This window comes from Bos indicus, chromosome 10, assembly GCF_029378745.1.
Source record: "Bos indicus isolate NIAB-ARS_2022 breed Sahiwal x Tharparkar chromosome 10, NIAB-ARS_B.indTharparkar_mat_pri_1.0, whole genome shotgun sequence".
In the NCBI taxonomy this organism is placed as follows: Eukaryota; Metazoa; Chordata; class Mammalia; order Artiodactyla; family Bovidae; genus Bos; species Bos indicus.
In genome coordinates this window covers 54344406-54360790 of record NC_091769.1, presented here as the reverse complement: position 1 = coordinate 54360790, position 16385 = coordinate 54344406, and the positions used below count along the sequence as shown (strand labels likewise).

The window sequence follows — 16385 nt, the reverse complement described above, 5'->3', positions numbered from 1 at the left end:
GCCAGGACATGGAAGCAACCTAGATGTCTATCGGCAGATGAATGGATAAGAAAGCTGTAGTACAATGGAATATTACTCAGCTATTAAAAAGAATGCATTTGAATTACTTCTAATGAGGTGGATGAAACTGGAGCCTATTATACAGAGTGAAGTAAGGCAGAAAGAAAAACACCAATACAGTATATTAACGCATATATATGGAATTTAGAAAGATGGTAATGATGACCCTATATGCAAGACAACAAAAGAGACTGAGATGTAAAGAATAGACTTTTGGACTCTGTGGGAGAAGGTGAGGGTGGGATGATTTGAGAGAATAGCATTGAAACATGTATATTATCATATGTGAAACAGATTGCCAGTCCAGGTTCGATGCATGAAACAGGGTGCTCAGGGCTGGTGCACTGGGATGACCCTGAGGGATGGGATGGGGAGGGAGGTGGGAGGGAGGGTCAGGATGCGGAACACATGTACACCCATGGCTGATTCATGTGAATGTAATGCAAAAACTACCATAATATTGTAATTAGCCTCCAATTAAAATGAATAAAAAAAGAAAGAAAAAAAACATATACACTACCATGTGTAAAATAAGATAGCTAGTGGGAAGCTGCTGTATAACACAGGGAGCTCAGCTCAGCTCTGTGGCAACTGAGGGGGGTAGGGTGGGGGGTTGGGTGGAAGGGAGACTCATGAGGGAGGGGAGATATATATACACACACACACACACACACACACACACACACACACGGCTAATTCACGTTGATGTATTGTGGAAACCAACACAACATGTAAAGCAATTATCCTCCAATTAAAAAAAATACTAACCATCCAACAGTTTGCCATGATACACTGCCATCCCAGCTACCCGACCAATAAACTTGAAGTAAGAGAGGTGATCTTCATTACACAGTCCAGAATTGGGATTTATCTGTAGGGTATAATTATCCCTGTAAAGACAACCACATTTAAATGCTCCTTTCTATATTTCATATAAAAATTTTAATATGACAAGTAATTGTAAATTGTCTCCCTCTTTTTACAGTTGTTCAACTCTATTACAACCATATTAGACCACTGGATTTAATGGTTTTAAAAACAGTCATTTTGTTCAAAAGGTGGAAACAATCCAAATGTTTCTGAAAGCTAAATGGATAAATAAATGTGGTATAGACACATAATGGCATATTACACAGCCTTCAAAAGGAAGGAAATTCTACCACATACTGCTACATGGATAAACTTTGAGAACACTATGCTAATGAAATTAAGTCAGTTATAAAAGGTCAAATACTGTATGATTCTACTTATACAAGATACTGAGAATAGTCCAGTTCATAGAAACAGAAAGTGGAATGGTTAATGCCAGGGAACGGGGGAGATCATGTTTAAAGGATACAGTTTCAGTATGGGATGATGAAAAAGTTCTGGAGGTACATGGTGGTGATGGGTGCACAACAATGAATACACTTAACATGATAAGAATGTTAAATTTTATGTTATGTATATTTCACTATAACTTTTAAAAGTTATTTCTGAAACAACATTAGTTACTCTCTCTGCTTTTCTGGCACATTGTGACTTACATTTCCCTCCCATCACATTACTCTGTTATTTTCAAAACAGTGATTTTTTTTTTTTTCTGTACAGCCATTGAAAAGGTACTTACGTAGCAGAATATTCAAACAACCCATAATAAGGGTTAAACATTTCCTTTGAAATCAGAAAGAACCATTCTCTGGCAACTCCTCCATAATCTAGTCCCTTTTCACCATCAAACTCAATCCACAGTCTAGCCTTGAGGAAGTCTGCTCTCTTCACCCCCATAATCCTCCTGTAAGAGTCCTCAAGAACAGTTGCACGGCGAAGTTTCATTTCAAATTTGTTTGGAATGTCATTCTGAAAATCCAGAGAAGAGAGACTGTTTAAATCAGTTCAACACACATTTCTTTCATGAATGTTATAAAATTCACTGTATTCTATTCCTGTGCCCAGGATCCTCTTTCAGGCCTAGGTATATTGTCTTGTATTCCCTCCACAGTATTAAAGAACTCATGCATTTTCTCTAGTCATGTAATAACAAAGACTTCTCATTTTCACATCTGAAGAAGCAGCTACTGATGGTGAAAGTAACACTCACATGAAGGCATTTCATGAGCAGTCATTTCCACCTTAAGATCCAAGAAAGACATTCTGTGACCGACAGTCAGTCAAGGCACTGCCTGCTCTCAATACTTGTCTGCCTGTCAGCTTAGGGTTCTCCCCTCCATATTTCCTCTCTGGAGCCTGTCTACTTCACTCATTAACAGGTGCTAACTTTTACAGACTGTGCCAGCACTGTTACCAGAATTTTAATGGGTTAACTCATTTACTCCTCATAACAACACTATGAAGAACCTACTATTATTGTCTTCATTTTATGGATGAAGAAACTAAAGATACAAGTTAAGAAAGTCTTAGCTTCTGAGCCTCTGTTCTTAATGAATGAGCTACATTGCCTCATTTATCTTTTGTACATAATTTGCTCATATGACAAATGTAGATAACTATGCTTTTAGGCAGACTTTACTGTAAATTATATAGAAACATATCTGAATATTTTGTTTTTGAGTATTCTGTATGCAATGTTCCAGTGGAAACCATGAAAAGAAAACATGCCATCAACATTCTGTAGAATCAAGGAAAGGAAAGAGGGTTAGCTCTAAATCAATTTCACTCACAAAATACTTAGGAAAAGTGGGAAAACCCTTAGAAACATAATGATATAAGCAGTTTATATAAGCAATATAAGTATAACATGAGTTTTGTGGAGCAATTAAGCCCATGTGCCACAACTACCAAGGCTGAGGGCTGCAACTGAAGTATGGTACATTTCCCCTGTGTAAGCAGCAGAGGAAGTAAACCATAAACAATTTCCTCTGCTGCTTATGCAACTTAAAAAACTGGTAAGACTGGACAAAAGCAATTTTATAATTTTAGACAGTGGGCAAACCACTAGTGCAGGTAAGTGACTCAACAAGCACTTACTCAAGGCCCACTCTGGGCCAGGTCCATGCTAGGTAGGTACTGCAAAGGGGCCAGAGATGGGAGGAAAAGGGAATGAAAACATGGCATAAAATGTGGTCACTTCTTCAGGGAGTTTACAATGTGGTGTGTGTGTGAGAAACAAATGTAAATGTTACTCATTCTGAGATTTAAAAGAGTAGAAAAATTGCTAACAATAGGAACAGAAGCAAAGTTTTATAGGCAAAAAAGAAAAAAAAAAACAAAAAACGAGCTATTAATTACAAGTGAGACGACCAAGGAGGCTTCGAGAGAAAGTCCTTTCTGGGGTGGGAAGGGAGAGAAAGCCTGAGGAACAGCAAGCAGGGAGAAGGGTCCCAGCCATCTGAGAGCTGGATGGTACAGAAGGGGGAGGGGAAGAAGAGAGGGATTTGAGTAGAAGGAGTTGCAGAAGCAGTCTGAGGCCACAGTGTAGACAGTGTGAAGGCTGCCTAGGAAGTTGAGCAGGAAGTTGCAGGATCAGACTGCTCGCTATGTTCTCAGAGGCTGACACCATCAGATCTAAAAGGTATTTCAATGGAGCTTTCCCAATGGCTCTCTGCCTGCAATGCAGGAGACACAGGACCCTGGGGTTTGATCCCTGGGTTGGGAAGATCCCCTGGAGGAGGAAATGGCAACCAACTCCAGTATTCTTGCCTGGAAAATCCCATGGACAAAGGAGCCTGGAAGGCTACAGTCCATGGGTTCTCAAAGAGTTGGAAACGACCAAGCAACTAAGCACACATAAGGGGAGACAAAAGACACACTGGTCAGTGAAAGACCCCTGAAACAGCCTGAGTGACAGAAAGTAAATGGGCCCTCTGTGTGAGCGACAACAACAGAAGGGAGGCCACAGGAGCAATTTCCACATCAGAGCTGAGTGGTGTATCATCCATGGATTCTGGAGTCAGGTGACCCTGTGTTCAAGGCCTGGCTTCAGCTCGCACATCTTTTCTAACGCTTAATTACCTCATCTATAAAATACGGACGATAAAAGTATTTACCCTTAGGGAGCTGTTTCAGGAATAACTGGGACAATGCATTGCATGTGCTGACACGGTGCCTGGCACACAGTGGTCTCAAGAATGATTAGCCACCCTTAATCCAAACTAACGACATGTTAAGGATGAGGTGGAGGGGAAGGATAAAGGCAGCTCAAGGCTTTGGAGCACTGCTTCACACATTTTTATCTCCTCCTTGATGTTCTGTTCTTTTGCTGTGATGTGATGTGTCCAGGCAGGAGTCTTATTTCTTAAATCCTGCTTGGGACGTTTTGTTAAACTGAGGATTCAGCTTCTCAGCCTCTTCCTCAGGCTCTTCTTCCGGAACAGCTTCATGTCTCTTATCTTTTCTTTCATAATTTCATCTTCTTGTATACCTTTCTTGCATTCTGGGCAATTTCCTCTCTTAATCCCCAGTCCAGTATGTCATGTGAGTCAGGAGGATGGACTCTGGCACTGCGCCACTTGGTTTGTGCCTGGCTTTGCTGCTAATAACCATGGAACTGGATCACACTGCCTAGTTTCTCTGAGCCTCAGCTTCCTCAACTCTAAGATGTGATAATAATAGTCCCTTCATTATAGAGTTACTGCAGAGATTACACAGGGATCATACATGTAACTTAAGAAAAATGCCTAGTATGTGGTCAGAAGTCAATAAAACTTACTTCTTTCATTATGGTTTTGTGTTCTGTGACCTGCTGCTTAGAGAATATCAACCATTAGACACTGTAACATGTTTATAAGTGTTCAGACTGGCAAATGGAGAAGCTAGTACTTCTCTTCCACCAGTGTCTTGTCATTAAGAGTGAAAACATTTACCATATAAATAATTCAAAACAGACTTAGAATCCCAAAGAATTTTAAGAAGTAGAAAACAAATTTCCAGAGCAATTTTAAAACAAGGTTATTATTGAAGATGAGTTTAAAACACTGAAGATATTTTAAGATTTTATTAAGGTATATTTGCACTAAATAAGTACTGTATTTCATTTTTGTCCTGTTTTGGATGAGAAAAATTCGTGGCATCAGAAACCATCTTGAATCTTTGTAAAACCAGGCTTCCGGCTTGGAAGGCAAGGAAGTGTAACCCAACGTAGCCACCTAGTGGCAGTACTCCTAAACTGCAGGCAAGGGGAGAGGCCTGAGCAAATCAGAAAGGCGTTAAAAAACGGTCATCCCTCTCACAGGCACAGAGAACAGGGCTTCCTTGGGGGCTCAGTGATAAAGATTCCACCTGCTAATGGAGGAGACATGGGTTTGATCCCTGGTCCTGGAAGATCCCACATGCCACGGGCAACTGACCCTGTGCGCGGCAGCTACTGAACGTGTGCTCTAGAGCCCAGGAACCGCAACTACTGAGACCATGTGCCGTAAATACTGAAGCCTCTGTGCGCTAAGAGCCCGAGTGCACCACAAGAGAAGCCACCATAATGAGAAGCCCGAGCACTGCCATGAAGAGAGCGAGGCCCCTGCTCGCCACAACTAGAGAAAAGCCCCCACAACGAAGACCCAGCACAGCCAAAAATAAATAAATAAATAATATTTATTTATAGAGAGAACAAACTAGTGGTTATGGGTGGGGGGAGGGGCAATACAGAGGTGGGGAAAAAGGGGTTATTATGGAATTATATAAAACCATGTGTATGAAACCTTTGAAAACTGTAAAGCATTATGGAACTTAAAGACTTTCAATTTTAAAAAATTAATTACTTAAAAAACAGTCATAACCAATAGAAATGAAATAGATGGGCAGATTTAGTTCCAAACATACTGAATTTGTGGTGATGGAAAAAGTGTTGTGAATATATCTGATAAGCAAAAGGAGATAAACAACAAGAGGCCTGCTCCAATCACAGCTGTACATTCAAATTATGCAGAGATATATTATACTTGAAGCTGTAAAGAATGAATGACTAACACTGGAAAACAATAGTCCAAGCAGAAGCAGAATCCAGAGAGTCCTCCTACACAAGCAAAGTCTAGGCTACGGGATAATCTCCTGAGTTACTATTACTCTGTTTCTACAAAACTCAAACCCCACAAACCCAGGAGGAACTCAAGTTAGAGCTCTTCAAAAGCAAGTTTTTAAAACTATTTTCTCTGTTGCAAGGTATATTGAAAAACACAGACATAAAATAACTAGACTCTAATCATATATTACAGCTACTCAAAAAATAAGCATCCTTTCCCTAAAAGAAGCTATCCAAAATTGTTCATATATAATAAATTCTCTATTACTTTTTCAAATGTACTGCCCATGCTTTCAGTCCATATGACAAACATTCCTAAGAACTCATTATAAGTATCACTAACCTGCTTCTTCAACTTTCTTCGGAAGAACTCATACTTTCTTTTGTAATCCCTGGAGTAGGGCACTGCCTTGAGTTAAAAATTTTGGAAAAATAAAGAAGGTTTTAGTTATTTTATTCTGGAACAATTTAAAAAACTCCCCTCTGGGTATTTTATGAACATAAGTTAAGGGCATTAAAAGAGAATATTTGGAAAGAAAAGTTTAATTCAAAGAAAAAGAAATATAAAACTTAAAAAATTTTAATTTCTCCGTTTAAGATAAAATTGTATCCAGCAATTCTTATGGCTGTAATTTTCATCATGCAGTATTCTTGAAATGCAATAGGCCAGAAACAGGAAATGTCTTCCAAGTAAAGAAATATTAGAAATGAAAATTTCCATTTCTAAAGAGACTTTCAAAGTGATTTCTCCATTAAAGGAACAATTTGAAAAATGTACTTTTTCCTTGAACTCTGAGGAGTTGCCTTTTTTATCCATTACTTTAAAAGACTAAACATGGAGTCACAAGAGTAGTCTAAAAGAATTGTATCTTCAATTTTACTTATTTGTGTGAATTAGAAAACAATTATAATCTGAAAAAGAAGCTATATAAAAGAGGAAAATTATTTTCCTATCATTAATCTGACTCGAGTAGTATAAACATCATACATGGTAATACTTGTACTTTAAATATGAATGTCTTATATACCAGTATTTACAATGATTTCAACCAAAAAGTTCAAGACATGACCCTGATTTGACAAGGCACTGTCAGCTTTCTCATCAGATACACTCTTGGCTCTTATCTGATTTGCTGAGGAGCCCAGCATTCTTTTTTCAGGTTATTTCAAGTACCAGTCTGAGCACAGCAGCCTCACTGAGTTAGCTCACTGAGTTAGCTTCACTGAGTTAACTTACTGGCTCACTGGCATCCCAAGGCTGTTGTGTAGAGTAAAGGTAACTACTTTAAATGCCCTTTTCAAATAACTGAGACCGGGTGTGTGGGTGGTGGGGAGAGAAGAGATTTGCAAATGTGCTTTCCTCTCAACACCTTTATTTAGTGCTATATCCTTCATCTGTCCTTTAAGAGACAAGTAAGAGGACAACCCCATCAGAGGATGCTGATACAAAGAGACTTACTGGTCCAGTTATTGCTACATGCTGCAAACGAGGGTCTTCCCATTGTGTTTTTTTACTATCTGAAGAAAGAGAGAAAAAAAGAGGTTCTTTATTCTCATGCAAAAAATTCAATATTACAAAAGATAATGTAATGGGAAAAAAATCACACTGCACATACTGTGATTTATGTAAAAGATTCTTCCATCGGTGTGAGTTCTTTCTTCCCATCCTGGCTATAATGAAGAACATATTTCAATTATATTAGGAACAGGTTTTCAGTGTATGGGCAGAAAAATGGTTTTGGTTATATGGTTGATTTAATTTGTATATTCCATTCTTAGTAGAAGACATCAACACTTCAACAATAATATTAATTATAGTTGTGAAAGAACTACTTCATTCCGAAATACAAATGTTTGAGACAGTCAAGTTAGATGCGTAACAGTTCTATAAACTTACAGGTAAAGGCCCCAGATCACTGGAAGAATCAAGTGATGTCTTTCCTCTCAGATGAGCTGGAATTTTCAGTCTTGGATCTTCCTTTTTTGGTAGAGTAAATAAAGAAAACAATATATACACACAAACTTTAAAATCGTGAAAGTCAATCTGTTCCTATGTTTTCTAGTATCAGTGGATTCACTTTCATTTCCTTACTCAATGAAATAATAGGTTCTTATCTAAAATCTCTCATTCATAGTCTACAATATTCAGTTCTAAGGGACCCTGGCAATCCAGTGGTTAAGACTCCACACTTCCACTTCAGGGGGCATGGGTTCAGTTCCTGATTGGGAAATTAAAATGCTACATACCTTGTGGCATGGCCAAAAAAAAATTTTTTTTAATTTAAAAATTAAAAAAAAATTCAATTAGATCTTGAGGAGGATCCGTATTAACTTACTTTCTCTTTCACAAAAACCATTTATTTTGCCCACTCTTTAAGGATTATGTCACTACACAGGGCTCTTCTCTAAATTAAAACTGGTGTAAGAGTAGACATAAAGCTGGAGCACGTGTCATTTCTGAGGCCTTGAACATGATTTTTGGTACCTAGACAGGTGCTAAGGTATTAATTTATTAGATATTTATTTATCTTAAGAGATAAGAAGGTAAGCTCAAAAAGGTTAGTAAAGGCAACTCAAATTATTGAAAGAAGAAAATTTAATTTATTTGGATTTATTTATATATTATCATTTCAATATTGTTTTATTAAATAATGTATTATATAATTTTAATTTAGGCATATTAGTAACTTTTAAGCAATTAATCAAAATCTCTGCATTTATTGATAATTTTCAGTAGTTTTTCTATTAGTGGTGAACCAACTACTCAACAACTTTAAGCCTTATCTTAAAATAAAAATACTTATTCTACCTAGCTCATAAGGCTTTCTGGATATTATGAGGTATGGATTCAAAAGTACTTTGGAACTAGAGGCCTCATATAAAGGGAAATGATTATGACTAAATATCTTCCTGGGCATTTATGGCTAGTGAGCTAAAAACTGCAAACATAAGAAACACAAGACTTCCCTGGTAGGTAGGATCCCGTGCTTCCACTGAAGAGTGGAATGGGTTCAATCTCTGCTTGCGGAACTAAGATCCCACAAGCCATGTGGCATGACCAAAAACAAAACAAAAGCCCACTACAAACAGGAAATAAATGCATCTTCTTAACAATCCCCCCGATATTAAAAATAGGTATAAATATACTGAATAGAAATAATACTATTAAGAATTCAACATAGTTTAACTAAGGACTGGGTAGCCTATGGATTGGGTAGCCATTCCCTTCTCCAAGAGATCTTCTGGACCCAGGGATCAAATCCGGGTCTCTACTGCATTGCAAACAGATTCTTTACCATCCAAACCACCAGGGAAGCCCATATTAATGTATACTTATAAAGATTATCAAGAACTACACGTAAGTGATTGTTACTGTTATTACAAATTTAAACTGGAAAACACTGAAGTTACCCAGGTGGTGGTTTTGGTGTTGTGGTCAATGAAGAAAGGCCTCCCGTTTGGTGCGTGCCGGACCTCCCAGCCTTTGGGAAGGAATCCTTGCTCCATTTCAGATGGTTGGGTCACCTGTTGTGCTGCATCACTCGCGGAGGCCTGTGGCTGAGGGCCTGCAGAAGAACCCTGGCTTGACGGCAGCTGACTGGTCTCCACTGTGGCCTAGCACATTAATTCAATTATGTAATAGTATTTACAGAGAACACATAAATAGCTGTGGTTAAAAAGGTAACTGGATCTGCAAACAGTGCACACACTTATAAACAGGCCTAAAGACTGGAGGCTCATTGCTCCAATAAAGTGCTTTGTCAAAGTTTGTTTTTAAAACAATTTAAAATTTCTCAGATAATTCTTGAGCAGTAAGATGCAGTTAACAGTCTGTTAACCCTAGTTGCAGGGAAGCCGCATTGACAACTAGAGAAGGTTGTTTTTTGCTCACCCCAAAGACTCACATAGAGTGGGAATTTCCCACACACAAAAATGGGTTCAAGTGGTGGTAGACAAAATAAATGGCAAACAGCCACTACAGAAATGGATAACTGAAATGTAATACATTTCTGTGATAAAATATAAGGCAGTTAAAAAAATACACTAGATCTATATATAAACCCACATGAGAGGATTTTAAAACAATAGTGAGCAAAAAATATTTAGAATTACATAATATCTTTGTTAAATTTGACACACGGACATAAATAATATTTTGCATTGTTTAGCTCTCTACTAAGTCATAAAATAGGCAGGAAGAATTCCCAACAAGCTCACAGTGATATTTCCCTCTGGGTAGCAGGGCCAAGTGCTTGGTTAAAAGATAAAATCTTTTCCTCTGTATTTTATTTTGAAAAACAAAAAATCTAGAACCAAATACGGTGAGCTGTTAATGGTGGTAAATTCAGGGTGTTAAAAAAAATGGATACTTACTATATTATTCTCTGTACTTTTCAGTTTTAAAAAATTTCTCAAGAGAAATGGTGATATTTTCCTAAATGCTTACAAAGAAATATTATTAATACAAAAGGCAAACTGTTGCCAAGGACAGAGTGTCATTATGACAAAGTTCTTTTATAGATGCTAATCACCAAGATTATTTTTAGCAAAATAATGATCTTAACCATTCAAATTACAAAATTACCCAGTAGACCAGATCATTTACTTTGTCCTCCTAGTCCCAAATGGACTTGTTTCACCTAATAACCAGTAATGACTCATGTATATTAGAGATCTGCAGGAAATGACAGACAGCACCAATAACAGAAAATAATTAGAAGTATTCAGCATCTACTACTAAGTGATATATTAATAGCTCCCATAGAAATATGATGGTTTAAATTACCTAAGAAAACACCATAATGAACAGACTGCAGGATACCTGTACAGTGGGCTTTATCCAGGTAGTAGTTCTGCAATTGTGATCCACATAGTATGATCTTCCTCTTTCATCTTGTTTTTCTTCCCAACCTGGTGGTAATCCAGATGAAGTAGGCAAAAGCTACAGTGAAGAATAACAGAATTAAATATTAATAAGAAAGAATCCTTCTTATTTATTGTATTTTATCATTACTATTTTTATAAATATCTATTTTATTTATTTGACTGTGTTGGGTCTCAGCTGTATCACACAGGACCTTGGTTGCTGCATGCAGGATCTTTTAGCTGCAGCATGTGGGATGCAGCTGCCTAATCAAGGATTGAACCCAGTTCCCCTGAATTGCAAGCATGGAATCTTAGCCACTGGACCACCAGGAAAGCGCCCAGAAAGAATCGTTTTTAAAGGACCATATCTCCTTTTTCACTGATAACCCTCTTTAAAATGAATCATGTTTTAAACCATACTTTAAAGTGCACAGCATTTCAATTAAAAAAAAAAAAAACAGAGCAGACAATAATGATGAGTGTGATAACAACATGAGAGTATTAACAACCACATACTGCCCTCACACAGATCATGTCATTTAACCGCCACACAAATCTTAATGAGATAATTAAGATTACTGGCCCATTCTACTTATTGGAAAACTGAAGTTTTAGAAAATGGAAGTAATTTCCTAACCGATAACATTGCTATTATGGAGCTGAGATTTGAACACAGGTAGTCAAACTATAGAAATTATCACCCATATGTGCCAAGTCAAAAGTTACCCCTGCTTTCTTTCTGTGAAGGCTGGGGAAGTGCTGATTACTGTAGTTCATTGCTAATGAACAAAAGAGGTCTAGTTTTCCAGGTTTACTGAAAACAGTCCAGGTCTGACCTTCCTTTTGTCTTTTGAGTTAGATTAGACTCTTCAACGTTTGGCCTGGTTCCCTAATGTGTCTTACATATTAATATAAAAACTATGACCACTAGTCTGTTCACTAGATACACCGTTCTGTAGATACACAGAGGTAGATGTACAATGCTGACAGTTGTAATGAGCTCTGAGTCTATAAAATAATGGAATTCAAAGTTGCCCGGCATTACAAATGTCTAACAGCTAGTGAGTAGATAAATGGGATGTAGTAAACACATCTACAATGATGGACTATCATAAGCTCCTGAAACATGTAGCAACATGGATAAATCTCAAAAACATCGTAGTAAGTGAAAGAGGCCAGATGCATAAGATGGCATACTGTATGATTCCACTTAAGTGAAATTCCTAGAAAAGGCAAAACTAGCAACAGAAAGCAGACGAGTAGTCACCGGGGGCTAAGAGTAGGTATTAGGATTAAGAACACTTTTTGTGGTGAAGGAAGAGTTCTCAAACTTCACCGTGGTAGTGTCTGCACAACTGTATACATTTACTAAAACTCATTTGTGTACTTAAAAATGGATGGATGTTATGGTATGTAAATTATACCTTAAGAAAGCTCTGTGAAAGCAAACAAATCTCTAATCAGTGTATTAAGAAGGAAAAGGCACGGAAACAGCTTTTCCAGTACACAAAATGTAAATCGGCTCTAGATTCTGTAGCTCATTTGGTGCACTTAAAATTGTTTCTTGGATGAGTGCCTGTCAGTGAATCAGAAGTTCACCAGTTTCACTGCACAGAGGACAATGTGAAATGCAGTGGGAGAGACACCTAGGGATCTCAGTTCAAGTGGCTCCAGGTGAGTGGACAGAGGATGACGTCTCATAGCATTATGGATGGCATCATCAACTCAACAGACATGAGTCTGAGCAGACTCTGGGAGATGGTGAAGGACAGGGAAGTCTGACATGCTGCAGTCCATGGGGTTGCAAAGAGTTGGAAAGTTGGAAAGTTGCAAAGAGTTGAGCAATTGAACAGTAAGGTGAGTGGAGATGGCTAGACACAGGGCACTAAGTGAGAGGAAGGCTAGGGAGGGCAGTCTTTCTGTGACATCCACCTTCGTGTTGAAGGTTGACACTGACTGGGCCAAATGCACAGGTGGGTGCCCCCACCTCCTTCCTCCGCACAGTGCCCATATTCCTCTCTTGGTGCAGGGCCACCTTTTTAGATGGATCAGCCAATTCAAGGCCTTTTGAGCCTGTGAATTCCTTTGCTGGAACCCCCATAAAAGTGAAAAAAAAAACCCTACTTTTCAAAATTAATATATAGGCTGCCATTCAAAATCACAAACTGTTGGTAGAAAAAAAGTGAGGTGGCCGTTCCAACTATGGACGTGGAACACACACACACCCATTTGGAAGAAAGAGCCCAGGCAGGAGTGAAGGTGATGGTGGTGGGTAGGTGGCTAAGGGATAGAGGAGGCTCAAGGGGCTGGGAGCCTGGACATTTACATTTGGTTTAAAAAATAAGTGGGGACCATATAAGGAAGAGACCAACTCAAAGCAGTGAAAATGAAAGTCGCTCAGTAGTATCTAACTCTTTGCGACCCCATGAACTGCAGCCCACCAGGCTCCTCTGTCCATGGGATTCTCCAGGCAAGAATACTGGAGTGGGTAGCTGTTCCCTTCTCCAGGGGATCTTCCCAACCCAGAGTTCGAACCCAGGTGAGAGTTGAGTCAGAAAGAGGATGGAGGCTGGGAGACTAAAAGGCCTGAAGCTATGAAGTCTAAGCTGTAGTCAAGGTCATGTTTAGAGATGCTACCTAAGAGGCAGTGGATGGTTTGGCAGCCTGGAAAACAAGACTGAGAAGGGGGCTTACAAACTCCATCCTGGCTGCTGAGCCTGCCGACACGTGTACACACCCACCCATATGACCAGCTGTTGATGTAGCTTCATGTCTGGGGCAGAAACAGCTGCAAGACACATAGGCTGGGCACAGAGCAGAGGCCCCTGGATACCACAGTCCTGATCAGTATGCAATACATCCAGCCTGCACAGCACTTCACCTGCCAAGCCTAAACGCCACCCACAGCCATGTGGGGACTTGGCTTTCTCACTATGAGAGAGACAGTTCTCTGTCTTTTGTCTTTAAAGGGCCTACCTATCCCATTCTCCTCCCACAACCTCATCCCCCAGAGCCCCGATACTATGCTGGAGCAAACGTTCATATTCAGTGTTCCCAAAAAAAAAAAAAAAGTTGCTGAGTCTTATATTTTTATTGAGGATTGAGGGGAGGGGCTAAAACTTACCACAGGAAGTGTAGGCTGTTCCTCAAAAGTATAGGCTTGTAAGCTGCCTCTTCTGCTGGAATGATTCTTATATATATAAAAAAGAACAATGATAACTTTAGGTCTCTGCTTTGTCTCTGAATGGCAGATAAGGTAGTGGGGTAGGTGTGATGGAGAAGAAAAACGAACACCCACTCCACCCACATGGAGATTCTCTCAGCCTCGCTCAGCACCAAATACCTTCCAAATTCCAGCTCACAATTCTCCACCTGAGTCCTAGACCGTCTCCTGGACACCTTTTCTTGAATGTCTAACAGAGAGCCCTTTATTGTGTTCAAAACTGGACTCAGTTTTTCCCTGTCCACACCCACTCAAATCCATTCCCTCTCAGGTATTCCTCATCTTCAGCGGGCAGCCTAGGAGGCCAGCAGCTGCCCCCCAGGCAGACAGCAGTCAGTTCCCTGAGTTCTCCCCTCCTGTCCCTTACGGCCAGGTCCGTCACCAGATCCTACACATTCTATTTCTTTGCAAGCTCTCAAATACATTTCCCTTGCACTTTAAAAAAAAATTTCAAGTTTTCATCACTTGTCATTTTGACTATTACTGTGGCAACATCCTAACAGATTTGACTGCTGCAAGTCTTTTTTGCTTAAATCTGCTCTCCATACCACGAGTTGCAGCCAGAGAGCATTCTGCAGCACAGATTTCATCGCCATTCTCTCACTCAGAGCCCTTCAATGACTTCTTCTGTCACTAGGGTAAAATCTACAGTACAGAACACAACGTGAATGAGCTTCCAGAAGAGCTCCAGTGAGCTTCCAGGGCTGACTCCAGCCCTCTTCCCTCACAAGCCACCCTCTGGACATTCAAGATTACTTGTTTCCTAGAAATCCAGTATTTTTTCTTTCCTGTGCTTTTACATGCATGCTGTTGTCACTTCCTGAAATAGTTTAGTTTTGTTACTTAATGACATTAACATTTATAATATATGTAGGACTTAATTCAGAGGAGCCACTGTAGGATTGTTTACAATAACAAAGAACTGTAAACAATCTGAAGTCCATCAAAGGAAACTAGAGAAACAGCTTAAGGGTTACTTGCACAAGGGAATGACGTTTGATTATTTTGTTGGTAGTGGTTATAAAAAAGAGCACCTCAATATTGACTGAAATGGTCCAATGTCTATGATACAGTATGTAAAAAAAATAAGTTACCAAAAAGTGTGTGCAAGGTGATCTCAGGCTAAAAAACTGATATACAAATATGTGTGCATGCATCTTTATGCACACAGAAAATGTTTAAGACTATATATGCCAAACCACTTATACCCTGAGAAAACCATTAACTGAAAAAGATACATGTAGCCCACTGTTCATTGCAGCACCACTGACAATGGTAGGACGTGGAAGCAACCTAGACAACTGACAGATGAGTGGATAAAGAAGCTGTGGTACATATATGTAATGAAGTATTACTCAGCCATAACAGGAATGCATTTGAGTCAGTTCTAATGAGGTGGGTGAACCTAGAGCCTACCATACAGAGTGAAGTAAGTCAGAAAGAGAAAAACAAATATTGAATATTAACATGTATACATGGAATCTAGAAAGACGGTACTGATGAACCTATTTGCAAGGCAGCAACAGAGATGCACACACAGAGCACAGACTTGTGGGCATGAGGAGCAGGGGGAAGGAGAGGGCGGGACGAATGGAGAGAGTGGCATGGAAGCATACACTATCATATATCTAACAGACAGCAGTGGGATTTTGCTGTATGATTCAGGGAGCTCAAACTGGTGTTCTGTGACAACTGGGGAGGGGATAAAATGGGAGGTGGGAGGGAAGTTCAAGAGGGAGGGGACATATGTATACCTATGATTGATTCATGTTGATGTATGGCAGAAATCAACACAATATTGTAAAGCAATTACCCTTCAATTAGAAATAAATTAAAAACAAAAAAAAAGATATGGTGCATGTGTGTGTGTGTGTGTGTACACACACATAATGAAATATTACTCAACCATAAAAAAGAATAAAATAATGCCATTTGCAGCAACAGGGACAGACCTAGAGATTATCAAACTAAGTAAATGAGAAAAATACCATAGGATATCACTTACACATGGAATTTAAAATACAACACAAATGAACTTATCGACAAAACAGAAACAGAGTCATAAACATAGAGAACAGACTTGTGGTCGCCAAGGGTGAGGAGAATGGGGGAGGGATGGACCGGGAGTTTGGGATTAGCAGATGCAAACTATTAAATGTAGAATGGATAAACAAGAAGGTCCCACTGTACAGCACAGGAAACTATATCCAATATCCTGTGATAAACCATAATGGAAAACAATACGAAAAAGAATGTGTGTGTGTATATATATATATATATATA

At 39.1% G+C, this 16385-nt stretch overlaps 1 protein-coding gene across 4 annotated transcripts in view; it reads right to left on the bottom strand.

Annotated features, from left to right (window-relative positions):
• The window catches only part of NEDD4 (NEDD4 E3 ubiquitin protein ligase), a 145974-nt gene that overhangs the window by 21055 nt on the left and 108534 nt on the right, over positions 1 to 16385 (bottom strand). For all 4 annotated transcript variants that reach the window (XM_019968787.2, XM_070797500.1, XM_070797499.1 and 1 more), the window contains 9 exons: positions 14004 to 14069; positions 10836 to 10955; positions 9425 to 9628; positions 7911 to 7991; positions 7630 to 7684; positions 7473 to 7531; positions 6357 to 6422; positions 1670 to 1899; positions 829 to 950 (listed from right to left, as the gene is read on the bottom strand). In XM_019968787.2, coding sequence (XP_019824346.2) covers positions 829 to 950; positions 1670 to 1899; positions 6357 to 6422; positions 7473 to 7531; positions 7630 to 7684; positions 7911 to 7991; positions 9425 to 9628; positions 10836 to 10955; positions 14004 to 14069 — 1003 coding nt within the window. The remainder of the gene's footprint in view (positions 1 to 828; positions 951 to 1669; positions 1900 to 6356; positions 6423 to 7472; positions 7532 to 7629; positions 7685 to 7910; positions 7992 to 9424; positions 9629 to 10835; positions 10956 to 14003; positions 14070 to 16385) is intronic.